Here is a 14775-nt window from a genome sequence, read left to right on the forward strand (position 1 = left end):
AAACACAGGGAGAAAGAGACTCTGATGACAGGCTACAAAGGTTCCCAGCTGAAAACAAACCGGAAACTTTGCATGCTATGTGTCTTAAGCATTTTTACGTGTAACTACAGTACGTATAACTCCTTGAGGGGTTATTATTGAATAAAGAAAAGTCTTAAAAACAATCTTAAAGGTCACCAGGACACCCTAATTATAGAATTTAAAAATTAACTGAGATATGCAAATGTGTCATATGAACTTTAACTTAAATCCCTGAAACAAAGACAACAAATTAACCCCGGTAACAATCTGTCTACTACATTTCTTTGCTCATAAAAACACTAAAATAATGACAAGAAAGAAAGAAATATTTGTAATTAGCTTGTTTACAGGCCTCTTGGTGGCTTTGGGGCTCTGAAGAACTGCTTAGTTCACTTATAGCGCTTGTCTGGTTCTTTGGTTATCTTTGACACAGAGAGCTGCAATCTTTAGATTCATGTGCTTGAGCTAGAAAATAGTAGCTTTACATATTCAGTCAAGGTCCACTTACTAGCTTTTTCCAGGGCTTTCAACTACATCTCACCATTTCCATCAGCACAGTTTGCTCAGTGGTCATGGAGATGGCTAAGTGGACCAACTTGGGTCACATTTCCAGGATGGTCTTTGGCATCAAACATGATGACACCTGAGCAAATTCCATCAGCTGACAATGACCACAAGATGCAGTAGAAAGCTCTGGAAAAGAGCTAATGAGCAAACCTTAAAATTACATCATTTCGTCAAAAGTACTTAAATGTTTTTTTATGATGTGATATTGTACAGACCCCATACACTAACCAAGCACTTTATTATTATTATTATTATTATTATTATTATTATTATTATTATTATTATTATTTGCACTGCATATACTTTTACACTTTGAATTATGCACCACAACACCAAGGTGAATTCCTTGTATGTGCAAACCTACTTGGCAGTGAACCTGTTTCTGAGAATTCATGGCAGAGCTGTTGTAGTGGATTGCATTAGATTGCACAGGTTTTCCTAATAAAGCGCTCGGTGAGTGTATAATAGAGGGTCTCCTGGACTAGCACAATGCAGTGCTACATGAGAAGAAATCACACATTCTGTAAAGGGGAACTTTATTGCATAAATACATTGTTTTAAGAGTGCAGAGTGCTTTATCTATTTCTATTCATACAGGTCTCATATTAGCACACAGTATGCAAAATCATAGTAAGACTCATTCATAGTCGGGGATGAAAAGGTAAGAAAGCACAAAGGAGACCGGGGAGATCATTTGTCCTTTTTCATCAAGACATTTTTAGTCAATTTCATTTCCATGCAATTAAAGTACATTTCAACACATTTTCATATGAGAATCAGCAGATGTAGCAGTGCTTGTGCTGTCAGTGTATGTGTTGTACTTATGCTCTCATGCAAGGGTGTATTCTTCATGTATGTTTATGAGTTCCAGTGCATGTACTTAAATATGTGTGTGTCTGCATGTGTGTTCACAGGTCATCTGTCTCTCCATCAAAGGGGATGTTGTCCAGGTCCATGTGGATGTTTGAGTTGTCCTCGCTGCAGACCCAGCCGATGGGCGTGCGGTTGAACGAGGGGCGTGAGCGGATGTCGGCCTGTAGGGGAGGCAGGGGCTCAGGTTCCTCGGGGGCAAGGCTGATGTCTGGGATCTCGAAGGTCAGCATCTTGGACCCCTTTTCGAAGCCACCGAAGGGCAACGCTGTCCTGGAGAGGAAAGAGGGAAAGAACAGGGAGCATCGTCATCATCACCATCATGAGGAGCATCTCTGGGGCTGTGCATTGCAGCACAACAGGTTTCACTTTTCAAATTTTACTAAAGGGGACATATTATGCTTTTTCTGGTTTTCTGTTATTTATATTATTTATATGATGTTGGATATCTACGTTAAACCGGTTCAGGGTTCCAAAATTTGAGGTTAACATATGTAGAAATGCTGCCTGCAAGTCAAAAACCAGGGCTACAACTGCTCTGAATGCTTCATTTGCAGTGTTTTTTTCTATCTTGCTAACAAGCTGCACGTGCCCATAAATGGCCGTCTGTTACGAAGCCTTTGTTGCTAAGGTTGTTCCATGTGTTTTTTGCTTTGTCCATTCCCATATTTTGGATCAGATTCCAGCTCGATCATGTACATAGTATAAATGTGAGAAGTTGACATTTGGAGGAGAGAATGAGAAAAAGTAGTGAGTTCCTACAACTATAGTTTGTTTCATGGTTTGTTGACGTAGTCTCCCATGTGATGCAGCTTCCAAGAGCTGGCCAATTAGAAGAGAGTGGGCTCATCGAGAGGGGGGCCTTAAACAGACAGGTGCTAAAACGGCCTGTTTCAGACAGAGGCTGAAGTGAGGGGCTGCTTAAACGGTCAGTACAAGATAAATAAGAAGTTTTTTGAACTGTAAATCATGCAAAGATATTCCAGTTGAGCCCCAGACTCAAGATATAGACTTAAAATGCAAAATGGAAACTGCCTAATATGTCCCCTTTAAAACAGCAACACACTCTTTTAATATGACTGATTACAAATTACCATGTAGGACAGAACCTGACAGACTCTTGTTTGCTCAAATACTTAAATGAATTTCCTGTTAATCATAGTTTGCTAGTTGTTTATTGCTTATTTAGACCCATCAGTAATTACGAAGGATACAGCTGCTCTTACCGGAGTCCACAACAACCATTAACAGCACTACAGCGCACTGAGATCAAGGGTTCAAATAAGATTAAGATAATTACAACTGGATCAAAATGTTGCCTGAGTAGTATAGGTGTGTTCATTTCTAAATGTCAGTGCTGTGGCGTGCATGGTCTGTAGCTGCTGCTGAGTAAAGCCATGGAAACACAGCCAAGAAGGAAGGCAGCTTTGTACTGCTGATGAAACAGCAAACAGCTGGTTGTCATAGTGATGTGGGCTCTATGGGAGTGGGTTAGAGAAACCGGTGCTGCAGCAAAAACTTTTAAAACTTTGCCCAATAATGAGGCAACTGCAATACCTAGAGAAGAACATGATACATACATAAACAAACAAATATACAAATCAAAAAACAAGAAAAACTGTAGTAAATATTCAGTAATAACTTAAAAGTAGCCATTATTATTTTGATGTACTTGGCAGTTAATCATTTTTCAAATTTAATAGTGCTTGGATGACTCCTATTTTATCCTGTAACTTATCTTAACTATCTATACTTCAATCTATCTTATCATCAAGATAGGACAAACCAATACATAATGATAGTCATTACATTGATCTCCTATCAAACATTAAGCTCAGGGTGTTGGAACATAAATTGCCAGATTATGACTACCACATGCAAATTTAGACAATCCAGTGTGCCTATCCATGGGCACTACGGACCCAGGGTTTGGGAGCTTTTTTCTTGACTCATTCTAGGGACTAAAGGTCAGAGTATCTTGACCTTTGCTGCATTGATTTTGACTGTTCTTTTTAAAATCTGTGTCTCACAAGTCCCCCAACTTCATATAAGTTGTGTCCCTTTAAGACAAATCAAACGGTCTTCCAGAGACTCGTTCCCTGAACTATTTCACTAAGAGCAGTAATTATTGAGAATGATGTTCTACAGTAGCTAATGTCACTCCACTAGTGTCAAGATAATGTGCCCAGTGGCAGGTTGAAAACTTTTAATACAAAGCTAGATAATTTATTGTTCACAGAGATATTCTTTCAATACTTTCTGACATTTTATAGACCAAATAATCATTTAATCACAGAAATCACCGACAGATTATGTCAAGTCAAGTTATTGTTAATACCTCTCTTCTGTGTGTGTTTGTGCATAAATAAGATAAATAAGATGCAGCTGCATTCATTTTTTTTCTGTGTGTGTGTGTGTATGTGTACCTGTTGAAGCTCTTGTAGTGGGGCATATCTACATGCGCATAGATAGGTCCTGGCATGCTGGCCTTCATGGTGGCTGTCAGCTCCTGGTTGCCCTTCATGGCCCGTTCCCATGGCGATACATAGGTGCGTACATACTCCTTCCTCCTCTTCTCCCTCTCTGCCTCCTCATCCACTGTCTCCTCCACCACTGAGAGACACAGGGGCAGAGGGGATGAAATACAAAGTTAAACTACTGGAAAATTGTCAAAAAATATACAAAGTGCGTCTCTGCACACCGACCTTCTTCCTTTGGCATCTCAGGCTTTGGTGGAACAGGGGGAGGGCACATCAGCAGATTCTCGAGGTTCTGCTGGAAGAAAAAAGAGGAAGATACAGGATGATCAGCGCACACACATACATAAAACACACACACCCTTTCTCGTCATGACTCACCATGTTCTCGTTGGTCACGATGAACTTCTCAACTCTCTGCTGCCTCATCCTGAACATCTTGGAGCCCTTGTTTGTGAGCAGGGAGAGCTCCTCCAGCATCACATCCTTGGGCGTCTTGATCTTGGTGCCCAGGTCGAACTCGGAGGCCTCGGGGTCTGACTCATCATCTGAGAGGAAGGAAGAGGAAGAGGAGGAGGTAAAAATGAATTGACTGAATATGGAAGAACAGATGGGTGTGTGCAGAAATTATCCTCGTTCACGCATACAGAGAAAAAAATGTGATGATACGTTGGTGTAAGATTCCTTGGATATGAAGTGTCTACTGAACAGACTTTTGACCAGATTTTTTTATAATTAAGTTGTATCAGAAGGCTGTTTGCAATAAGATCCTCTATCCACATAGAAACCATGCAACATGCATCCCACCATCCCTGGTTCAACTACCACTAATATTTAATAAAGGCAGCAGTATTTCAAAAATTAAAAGTGCTATAAGTGCTGATGCAAGAATTCCAGATGTTAATTTATTACCTCGACCAAGGAGGTATGTTTTTAATTCAGTCTGATTATCTATTTATTATTAGCAGGATATGTTAAAAAAAGATTTTAGATTTTAATAACAATTTGGTGGGAAATTCAGACACGGTCCGAGAAATGAGTGATGACTTTTTGGTGAAAATCCAAGAATACTTGAAGGTAATAGACATAACAAACATTTTGGGAGATGCGTGTATTTGCTGTCTTGACGAGAGTCAGACGAGAAAAGTGATACCACCCTCATGTTTAAATATGAAGCCACTGCCAGCTGCTGGTCAGCTTAGCTTAGTGTAAAGACTTGAAACAGGTGGAAATAGCTAGTCTGGCTCTGTGAGGCCTCCCAGCACCTTTAAAGCTTACTTATTAACACGTTATATCTTGTGGACAAAAAACAGACAACAAATTATGTTTTTATTGGGGTTTATGCTAAGCTAAGCTAACCATCTCCTAACGCCAGCTTCATATTGAATGGACAGATATGAGACTGATATTGATCTTCTCATCTAAATCTCAGCAAGAAAGCCAACAAGAGTAAATCTTAAAATGTTGAATTATTCCTTTAAAGCACATTAGACACTTTATTGTAATTGTACGCAATACATCGAAATTTTGTGTGGCAACACTCAGAAGACAGCAGCAGTGGGAACACTAGGAAATGAATAAAGAGAATAAAATAAAATCAATAAAAATAATTTTACATATTATATTTTAGATGCATATATTAGCTTATGACATATATATTAACTTATAGCAGGTAAAGAATATGTGTTATTTGTTAACATTATCAGATTAGATATTTTTAAAACATTTTCTCTACTTTCTAAACTCCTGCACCTACACATAAACCTGACTCACAGTTAATTATCACTCTGCAATTCCAAAGTATCTTTTGTTATTAAAATAGCAGCTTGGAGGATTGTGCAGACTTGGAGGAGTTATACAACCTCTGAGTGTTTTCTAGTTTTTTTCAACTAAACCCATTTTGCAAATTAAAGGGTGGGTTTACCTTCCACTACATGTCTGATATTGAATGAAGGATGTTTTAGGCTGTAAAAGACGCATTTTTATCCTCTGGCTTCATACCATCCTTGTTTAAATGAATTAGAGTTGAAACCTGTTGTGCGCTGTTGGAGGATAAGTGTCTGTAAAACCAGGGGAGTTGTAGGGGTTACTAGGCCAAAGCAATATGGAAGAAAAGGCCACTGGGGATTGTCACTGCAGGTTTTCTGGTGGAACTGTTTATGGAGGGAAATCCTTATAACACTCCCTCTCTCTCTCTCTCTCTCTCTCTCTCTCTGTCTCTCTCTCTCTCCTCCTCTCTCTCTGTGATGGAGAGATCTGATGGATTTTACTGCTCCACAGAGCTCCTCATAAAACACTCTTCTCATCCACCACATACACTCTGATATCACTCATAACACCTGGAGTCCAGCCATAAACCAACATACACTCACACACACACACACACACAGACTCGCACGAACACATCTATAAAGCGGGGAGTTGGCATTGCAATGCTGCGGAGAGCTGTTAGCAGTACCTCATAAATCAGACTTGTGCAAGTGGGTGTGTGTTAAGTGAGTGTGTGTGTGTGTGTGTGTGAGAGAGAGAGAGAAAGAGAATAATTGAGGCTGCTGAGCAGAGCGAACTCTCCCATGGGGATATTGATTAGAGTGTTAATTCAGAAGAATGTGAAACTGGAGCCGGCTGCTGACTGGGAGGAAATTGGACAGACTGACAGAGGCAAGAGGGCGGACAGACGGACAACATACACACAGACTGACAGAGGCAGGGGACAAACAGCGAGAGTGACACAGTGGCCGGGATGATGGAGAGATGAGTGGGCATTAACTGGAGCAAAATAAGGGATAAGCAGGATAAGCTCCTGAATGACTGACTGAAAACAAACTGGTGGAAAGATACAGATGTGGCTGCAGATGTGACAGCAGAAGGACGGGGTGGAAAAAACAGGAAAAGACATAAAATTGGAAAAGACATCAGCAGATTGTTGAATGACTGATATAAACATGCAGAGAAAAGCTCTAACTGTGCTGTCAGGATATCAACAGTGAAAATATTTTATTAAAGTTGGTGTTTAAAAGCAATTTTACACATTTTCTTATAAGTAAATGTCTACTCTGATAGTAAACACAACATATTATCTCCTTTAAAGGTCACATATTAGACTCCTTTTCAACAAGTTAAAATGGGTCTCTGAGGTCCTTAAAACATATCTTTGAAGTTTTTTGCTGAAAATACCATTCAGATTATGCATTCTCACATGCTTCTATACCCCTCGGTTTCTGTGTGTGTAGCTTTAAATGAAAATGAGCTGCTGCTGCCCACCCCCCACTCCGGACCTGATACCATGGTTGAGAGTTTACCCCCCCATGAAAATAACCAACATGGCTGCTAACAGAAACGCAGGAGTTCAATCATACATTTGATCCAGAATCTGACCCTGAACAAAGAGGGGAGGCTCCTGCAGAAGTTCAAACTGAATGGTTAGTCAACAATTTTTTGCAACATATTTTATGTGTGGAACTTGTGCAACGATGCCTTCAGAATGCCTTCAAGTTTGTGAACAAGAATTTTTTCATAATATGGAACCTTTAATTTCAAGTTCCTTTAAAGTTAAAAAAAAACCTTTCTGCAATATGGTCAGCAGTGAAAAAAGTATCCAAATTCTTAACTTGAGTAAAAGTAATATAAGAGTAATTTCATATAATGTAAATGTACATCATTACAAGTAAAAGTCCTGCATTCAAAATCTTAGTGTTAACAGAATATTGTACTTATCAAATGTAAAAATTATCTTTTTGCAGAAAAACTCAGTGTTGTAGATTGTTTGATTATTGTATATCAGATTTGATTATTTACACATTAATTTCTAAGCTGCATTTTCATTTTGCAGCCGGTTGAGGTAGCGCTTTTTAACTGCGTCATATACTCTTTGCTAGTTTAATATAGAACAATTCATTGTTTTATAAATTCATAGCATGTTTCATATGTAAAAACTGAATCTGAAAAGCAACTACTAATGATAGATGTTAAATAAATGTAATGGAGTAAAAAAGTTTAATACCTCACATAATGTACAAAATAAATACCTTAAAATTGCACTTAAGCGCTGTGCAATAGTTGAGTAAATGTAATTATTTACTTTACCATACTTAACTATTTACTATTATGACAAGACCAACTCATAATGGAAATAGCAGAGGTATACATTTTCCCAAAACTCAGCCTGATTTTGGTGTTTTTGGAAACGTTGGGATCTCCACTATAAAATTCAGACATAAGTTCTGTTAGTTTGAACAATATCCAACTGCACAGCAAGCGTTTGAACAGATGGACCCACTGGAGAGTCTGGCAAAGGGAAATGCATTTAACACTCTCTGTCTGGTGGGTCTGGTGGGTAAAATCTGTGGTGCAAAGGGAGTGTTTTTTGGAATAAATGAGGCTGAAATACACCACAGCAAATAAACCAAGATGTTGCTCAAATAAACCATGTAAATAAATTCTGCGGTTGTGGATTTTAAGGCCAAGACGTGAACTATTAGACACGTTTTTACAAGTTGCATCGATTCCAGTTCAGTCACTGCATACACACAGCCCTCTAACAAATATAGCAGGAGGAGAATCACCGTCTGGTATTTTGTGTTGCATCTAATGGTGACAGATTTGTAGCTGCTCTGCCATCTGATAATGACCCACATCCCTCCAGGAGATGCCACATGCATGTTAGATATTGTGTTACTGCTTGGAACAAGTGTGTGTGTGTCTCTTTATTTAATTGTAATATCATAAGACCACATGCAACGATTTACACCCACGCAGTTCGATTTACACACAGACTGTGCAGATAGCAGACACCGCAGAGCGAAACTTACAATTGGATTTGACATTTACTGGACTGGATAATCAGATCACATGGGAGATAAAGAAAGGTCTTCAAGGAATGAGGATGAAGAGGACCGGCAAAATGTCTCCTGTTTACAATTTTGTGTGTGAATGTGTGTTCTTTACACATGTGTGTGATTGTGTGTGTGTCTTACCATTCTGGCTGACGTTGGACAGGTCAGTGATGATCTTGTTGGCCTTCTTCCTCTTGTTAGGAGGGGCAGGAGTTGTCAGAGGCATGGCTAAGGACAGAAAAGAGCAATGATTACTCTAATTGTTTGGTTAGAAAAATACAGTCCAAAAAGAGTCCAGTCCACTTGCTTTTTCCTGAGTTTTTAACCAAAGCTAACGGTCTACATTATTGGATTGAGTTTGCTGCTGAGAAACTCCGTCCTTTAGTTACTATAAGAACTACTAAACTTTCATGATCAGGAACTCAAGACTTAAAGGAAAGTTTTAAAAAGTTAAGTAAACTTAAAATGTATTTAGATTTTAAAATTTAAAGCTGCATTCGTCAATATTTTTATAGTGACGGATCAAATGACTGTGTTTAATATGAAAGGTGTCACTCTGCAGCTCTACTGAGCATCTTTCAGCTCTTTTTTTTTGGGGGGGGGGGGGGGGTACGGCCCACGATTCTACTGTTTGGTTCAGTTCTCATTAATTTTCCAGCTCCAGCATGCTTCTGTACTACCTGGTGAACATAGTGGAGCATTTTGCAGCTAACAAGCCACTAATATTTGAATATTGGAATTACATTCATCAGGTGGCTCTGTGCCTGCTGGAGGCGTCAATAGGAAACTGTTTGCTAACGGATTTGCTTTAACAACTTTTCAAGGTGGTAATATCATACGTCAGTGTTGTGTTTACTGCCAAGTGGCCAAAAAATGTATTAATGCAGGTTTAAAAATTGAGCAGACATGTACAAAATAAATCATCACTGGACTTATAATAATAGATTCTAGCACACTTTGTCTTTTGCTTAAAAGCATCCAGGTTGCTGTTATGTGAATTTGGGTCTGGAACTGCAGGAAGCAGCTTCACCGTACGGCTGCTTCAAATGTTTTGATACCCTAAGCTCCAATGAATACACCAGCTTGCGTCAAATTATAAATTAAAATACATTCTCAGCCACTAAATTAAAAGGGACAAACTGCTGTGGGACATTTAAATCATATCATATAAAATTAGTTTACTCACTGCAACCATATTACTATCATGAAAACATGATTACTTTTAGTCTGTTAATGACACTTATCTATTTATTTTCATTTTGAGTATTTTTTAATTGTTATTTTAATTTTTCTAAAAAGCACTTTGTTCAATGTTTCTCTTAAAATGTGCTCTATACTGTAAATAAACTGACCTGACTTGACTATTATTTCCTCAGTAAATAGATTTGGTTTGAATTAATCTTATACTATAAGAAACAAACAAATATTAAGAATTATTTCCCAAACGCTTAACGGTATTTGGTTTGTCAGGCGTCCAGCAGAGAGCATGACAGAATTAGCAACAAGACTGGCAGTGAAATGTGATACAACAAAAGTGTTAAACTTATGTATAGTATATCTATAGTATGAGAAAGTCTACAGAGATTTCCAATTTGTTTATGATGAAGCTGCACATCAGGCTCCAAATTTTAGCAAGCTCCAGCAGAAACCTTGCTAGGTTCCCTAATTAAGTTAAGCACTCTTTAAACATAGTGTATATGCCCCTGCATGCCCTTAAGGACACTAATTCCCAGTGGCAGCTCGTGTCTCTCTCGACTAACACTCAGATGGGGGGTGGCAGTATGTCGCTGTCTATTGCACAGGTCGAAAGCAATTATGTAAGGCTGGAGGTGAGTCCCAGTACAAGAGAAAAAGCTGGAGGGCCCGTCTACAGGGAGACAGTTAATGTAATTGCTTTTCATCCGCTGTAATTGAAGCTCATTTCCTAGCCTGGGATTCAGTCCTGTGTGAGCTATTTTTATGAACCCATGTTCTATAGCACCGTGGTGAGTGGGACTGTCATCAGTACAGGACATACATACAAATGAACACAGGCAAGCACACACACACACTCAAATGGCTTTTCTCTTATGATTAATGTGAGTCGGTGGTTATAGATTAAAGACTGGGGATTACAGGTGTTTTTGGATGTTCTAGGAAAGGCAAGATGGAGGGAAAGTGCTGCTGATGCCGACTACAGGAGCAGTGCGATGGCCTGGGTCCTGTTACCACCTCTCTGAACGAAGAGGCGCTCCTGTCCCCCATGACCAGCCTGTTTTAGCTCCCAGATAAATCTCTAGGAGACAGCTGGGGAGGAAGGGCATCAGTCAGCACATTCCCAAATACACACATACATCCATCCCCAAGCACCCTGCTCGCGGACTAAAAACTCTACTGCAGCGGGCCACATTCCTCACCCACCACAGTGTTAGGTAAGAGCTTCTGGAAGAAGAAGAAGTTGCAAGGAAGAAGAAAATCATCCACCAGCTGGCTTTCATCATTCATAGTTGTTTAACTGATATTTAAATTAGCAAAAAGCTGTGTGTCAGCAATATAAATGTCAAACTACATTAAATATGATATGATTTTAAAGCCTGTCTTGAGCAAGAAGTGCACATTTTAGCTAAATACACTGTCCATTCTGTAATATACTGTTGAGCATCTGCTCCTTATTCCCTCGAACATTTATTCATGTAGATGCAGAAGCCTCCTCAGGCCACAGATGGGTTTCTCCTGCAGGGCCATGCCAAAATCTGCTGACCGCTGGAGTCAAATGAATTTGACTCTAAATATCTCCTTGGACAGAATTATTTAGCAACTCAGTTACCATCAGCACCAGATAATCCCCAAACACTCAAGGCATGTAGGAGAGAGATTTCTTTGTGTGACTGAGTTGTATCACCGTTGTCACACACATTCATTTCTCTTACCTAAGACCTAGGTATCCACAGGAAGACACAGGTCCCAGAAGGTCCCAGAATAGGTGTGCGTGGAAGAAGAGGAATATAGATTCCCAAGTAAATTTGTGTTCCCAAGCTTGTATTGTACTGCCTGCCCTCCTCTTCGCCCCCGGAGAGAGTGAAACCCTATCAGCAGGGCTGCTCCAGTGGACCGGGCCTGGAGGGTGGGAAGGGGGGTGGGGTGATATGAGTAGGGGGTATAGTGGGAGGTGGGTGTGGTGTTTCGAGTTAAGAAGTTGGTAAGATATGTGACAATAATAAAATAATGATACATTTATTTTATTTATATATCAAGTTTCTTTGTGAGACAATCATATTTTCATTTTTATTCTTTATTTAAACCTTTTTTTTAACCAGGAAAACATAATTGAGATTAAAAGCCTCTTTTTCATGAGCATCCAGGCCAAGATAGACAGCAATAACAATGAGGTACAGACAAAACACAGATAACACAATATCTACCACAAAATGAAACAGAAATGCAATTATTTATAAAATTCTAATGCAATCATATGTAAGATTTGGTCCCAGAACTTGGTGGAAATGGGTTTTGGTAACTGTGATTGCTCCTCCTGTCGATACTAGCTTTGTCATTTTCTAACACAACCCTAATGTAAGAGATCCACACACCTCACTCAAAAATGCATAATAAAATTCATTCCAAGCTATATGTCAGAGTTAGGCAACTCAAGTGTGAATCTTCCAAAGTTACAGTCTTTTTAACACAGTATTCCCTCTTTGTGTTATTATCCCCCACATGCAATTCAGCAAGGAAACACTGTCTGGGGAAATACAACGAAGGAATTTTGCACTAACTTTGGAAGATACCCATATTATTGAGCAGCAGTTTTATGCCTCTTGTGTATTAGCATTCCATTTGAATCACAGTAGTAAACATCTGCTTCTCTAAAAGATACATACAGCTGTTTCCTACAAAACAGAGTCACAGGCTGAAAATCTTGTTTATTGTGCAGAGGACAGAATATTTTTTTCATCCAGAAGGTCAGAAGGAGTGTACCTTCAAAACAGCTGTTAAGGTTGTTGAAGACCTGGGTTTCTCAAACATTGCTAATACATGAGAGGAACAAACTGTGGATTTTGTCCCCCATCTCTGACATTGGAATCACATTTCTAAGGTGTCTTTACACAAACCAGTATGGGCAGGAAGAACAACTTTACAGTGATCAATAACCCTTACAATGTCCATATGGGCATGTGAGTAAAGTATTGAGAAAGACTTAAAAGATAATGAGACTAACACATCAAAAAAGCTAAAACACATAAACTAATCTGAAGATTTAGAGACCAAATTGACTAAAGTACACTCATCTCCTCTGAAAAAATCGGGGTGTCCTGAATGCAAAGGGCACCATTGGTCTTCAGCCTGAATTTTGAACAATCAGAACAGACACCAAATATTAAATATTTCATCCAGCTTTGAACACCACAATTCTTTGAACCACCTCTTCCAATTCCTGGGGAACAGGGGCTCTTGACAGACAACACAAGAGAATACACACTATCTTTACAGCAGTTACTTTCTTTCCCTGTCACTCAGTTTGTATGCGCCTTAGGGCATTTATGCTCTTGTTGATGTGTTTCTTCTCCCTCTCATAGTCTCATTGTCCTCCACCGAGGAAACCTTTGGGTATTGCAACTTCAAACCTTGTTTGTGCCTGGCAGCAGTTAGCTGTCAGTTCATTGTCAGACCTCTGCTTTTTGGTTTTAGCAGTAGTTCATGTAAATCTGTCGGTTTGTCAACTTTTCTGTCAACTTTTCTGTCCGGATGATAAGTCCTTATCAATTGGAATATGAAGAATTTCCTTAATGGGTTGGATGATCTCTGGGTCTGTGATAAGTCCAACAACAGGAACAGGAAAATGTATTTTTGGAAACAATATGTAGTCTGTAGTCATGCTAGCAGCTCTGTGAGGCTGCTACTTTGAGCTAAATGCTAACATCAGCATGCTAGCATCCTCACAACGATAATGCTAACATTCTGATGTTTAGCAGGTTATTTGACATCTTAGTTTAGTGTGTTAGCATGCTAACATTTGATATTTTGCAGAGGCTGATTCGAATGTCATTATAGTTTTTAGGGTATTTGGTCATAAACCAAAGTAATGGACGAACAAAAATTTTGATTTTGATGGCAGTAGTTATTGCAATACATATTTAGGGGAACATGAAAGTCTGTACCAAATTTCATGGCAGTCTATCCAATAATTGTCAAGATATTTAACTCAAAATTACAAATTTCAATCTCATGGTGGCAGTAAAGGAAAAATTAGGGGGTTCACCAAAGTGATTGTCTGGAAATCATGAATGTCTGTACCAAATTTCATGGCAATCAATCCCTTATTAGTTGAGATATTTTAGTCAGGACCAAAGTGGTGACTCAAATGACAGACTAGCATTTCAATCCCATCCATCCTGATATTGGAGCAGCCAGGTGGCCTTGATAGAGATGTGTGTGGCAGGGTTGTAAATCCATCAGGGAATCCACCAGTGAGTAGGTTTATCACCAAGCAGTTTGATTATTACATGTTATCTTCTATTAATACTTCACTCAGCAAAAATGATCAGTTAACAATGAACTAGAAAACAGCAAAAGAGCTCTTCTCTTCCAATATAATAACTCTGAAATAATCAAGTCTCAAGAGAATGAGAATGACCATTATTTACTCATGATCTGACCTGCCCCTAAACCTTGACCCTTAACCCCAAACACTCTACTCTACTGTTGACCCAGAAGCACTATGTGAGGAAAGAGCCTCTTTGGCTCTGAGCAGTGAGGGAAGACAGGATGTACGAGATAGCGCTTCCCATCCGCTCCCAGTCAAATTGTAAAAAGGCCATCAGAATTAAGAGTTTAGCACCGAGCCGAATAACTGGAGATTAACGGCTCCAAAAATAGGTGTAATGGACTGTATGTGTGCAACTGAGCGAGAGGAGAATTAACAGAGAAGAGGAGCGAGTCAGAAAGAGGGAGAAATGTAGAACTAATTTGGTAATAAGGCCGAAAGTTAAAAGAGCCACTTCTATCATTACTATAAGTGTAGTTGG

General features: G+C 39.2%; 1 protein-coding gene across 2 annotated transcripts; it reads right to left on the reverse strand.

The window, feature by feature from the left end:
* Positions 1-1107: 1107 nt before the first annotated feature.
* On the reverse strand, positions 1108-11856 carry myoz1b (myozenin 1b). 2 transcript variants are annotated; one of them, XM_044337469.1, is made up of 6 exons: positions 11680-11856; positions 8912-8998; positions 4317-4483; positions 4164-4230; positions 3885-4071; positions 1108-1731 (listed from the first exon to the last, which is right to left on the reverse strand). In XM_044337469.1, the coding sequence occupies exons 2-6, from the start codon at positions 8994-8996 to the stop codon at positions 1497-1499; spliced, it is 741 nt and encodes a 246-aa protein (XP_044193404.1). In that variant the 5' UTR covers positions 8997-8998; positions 11680-11856; the 3' UTR covers positions 1108-1496. The 2 variants fall into 2 exon arrangements, with proteins under 2 accessions (XP_044193404.1, XP_044193403.1); XM_044337468.1 differs by having other exon boundaries at positions 4164-4233.
* Positions 11857-14775: the final 2919 nt, after the last annotated feature.

This window comes from Thunnus albacares, chromosome 20, assembly GCF_914725855.1.
Source record: "Thunnus albacares chromosome 20, fThuAlb1.1, whole genome shotgun sequence".
Lineage (NCBI taxonomy): Eukaryota > Metazoa > Chordata > Actinopteri > Scombriformes > Scombridae > Thunnus > Thunnus albacares.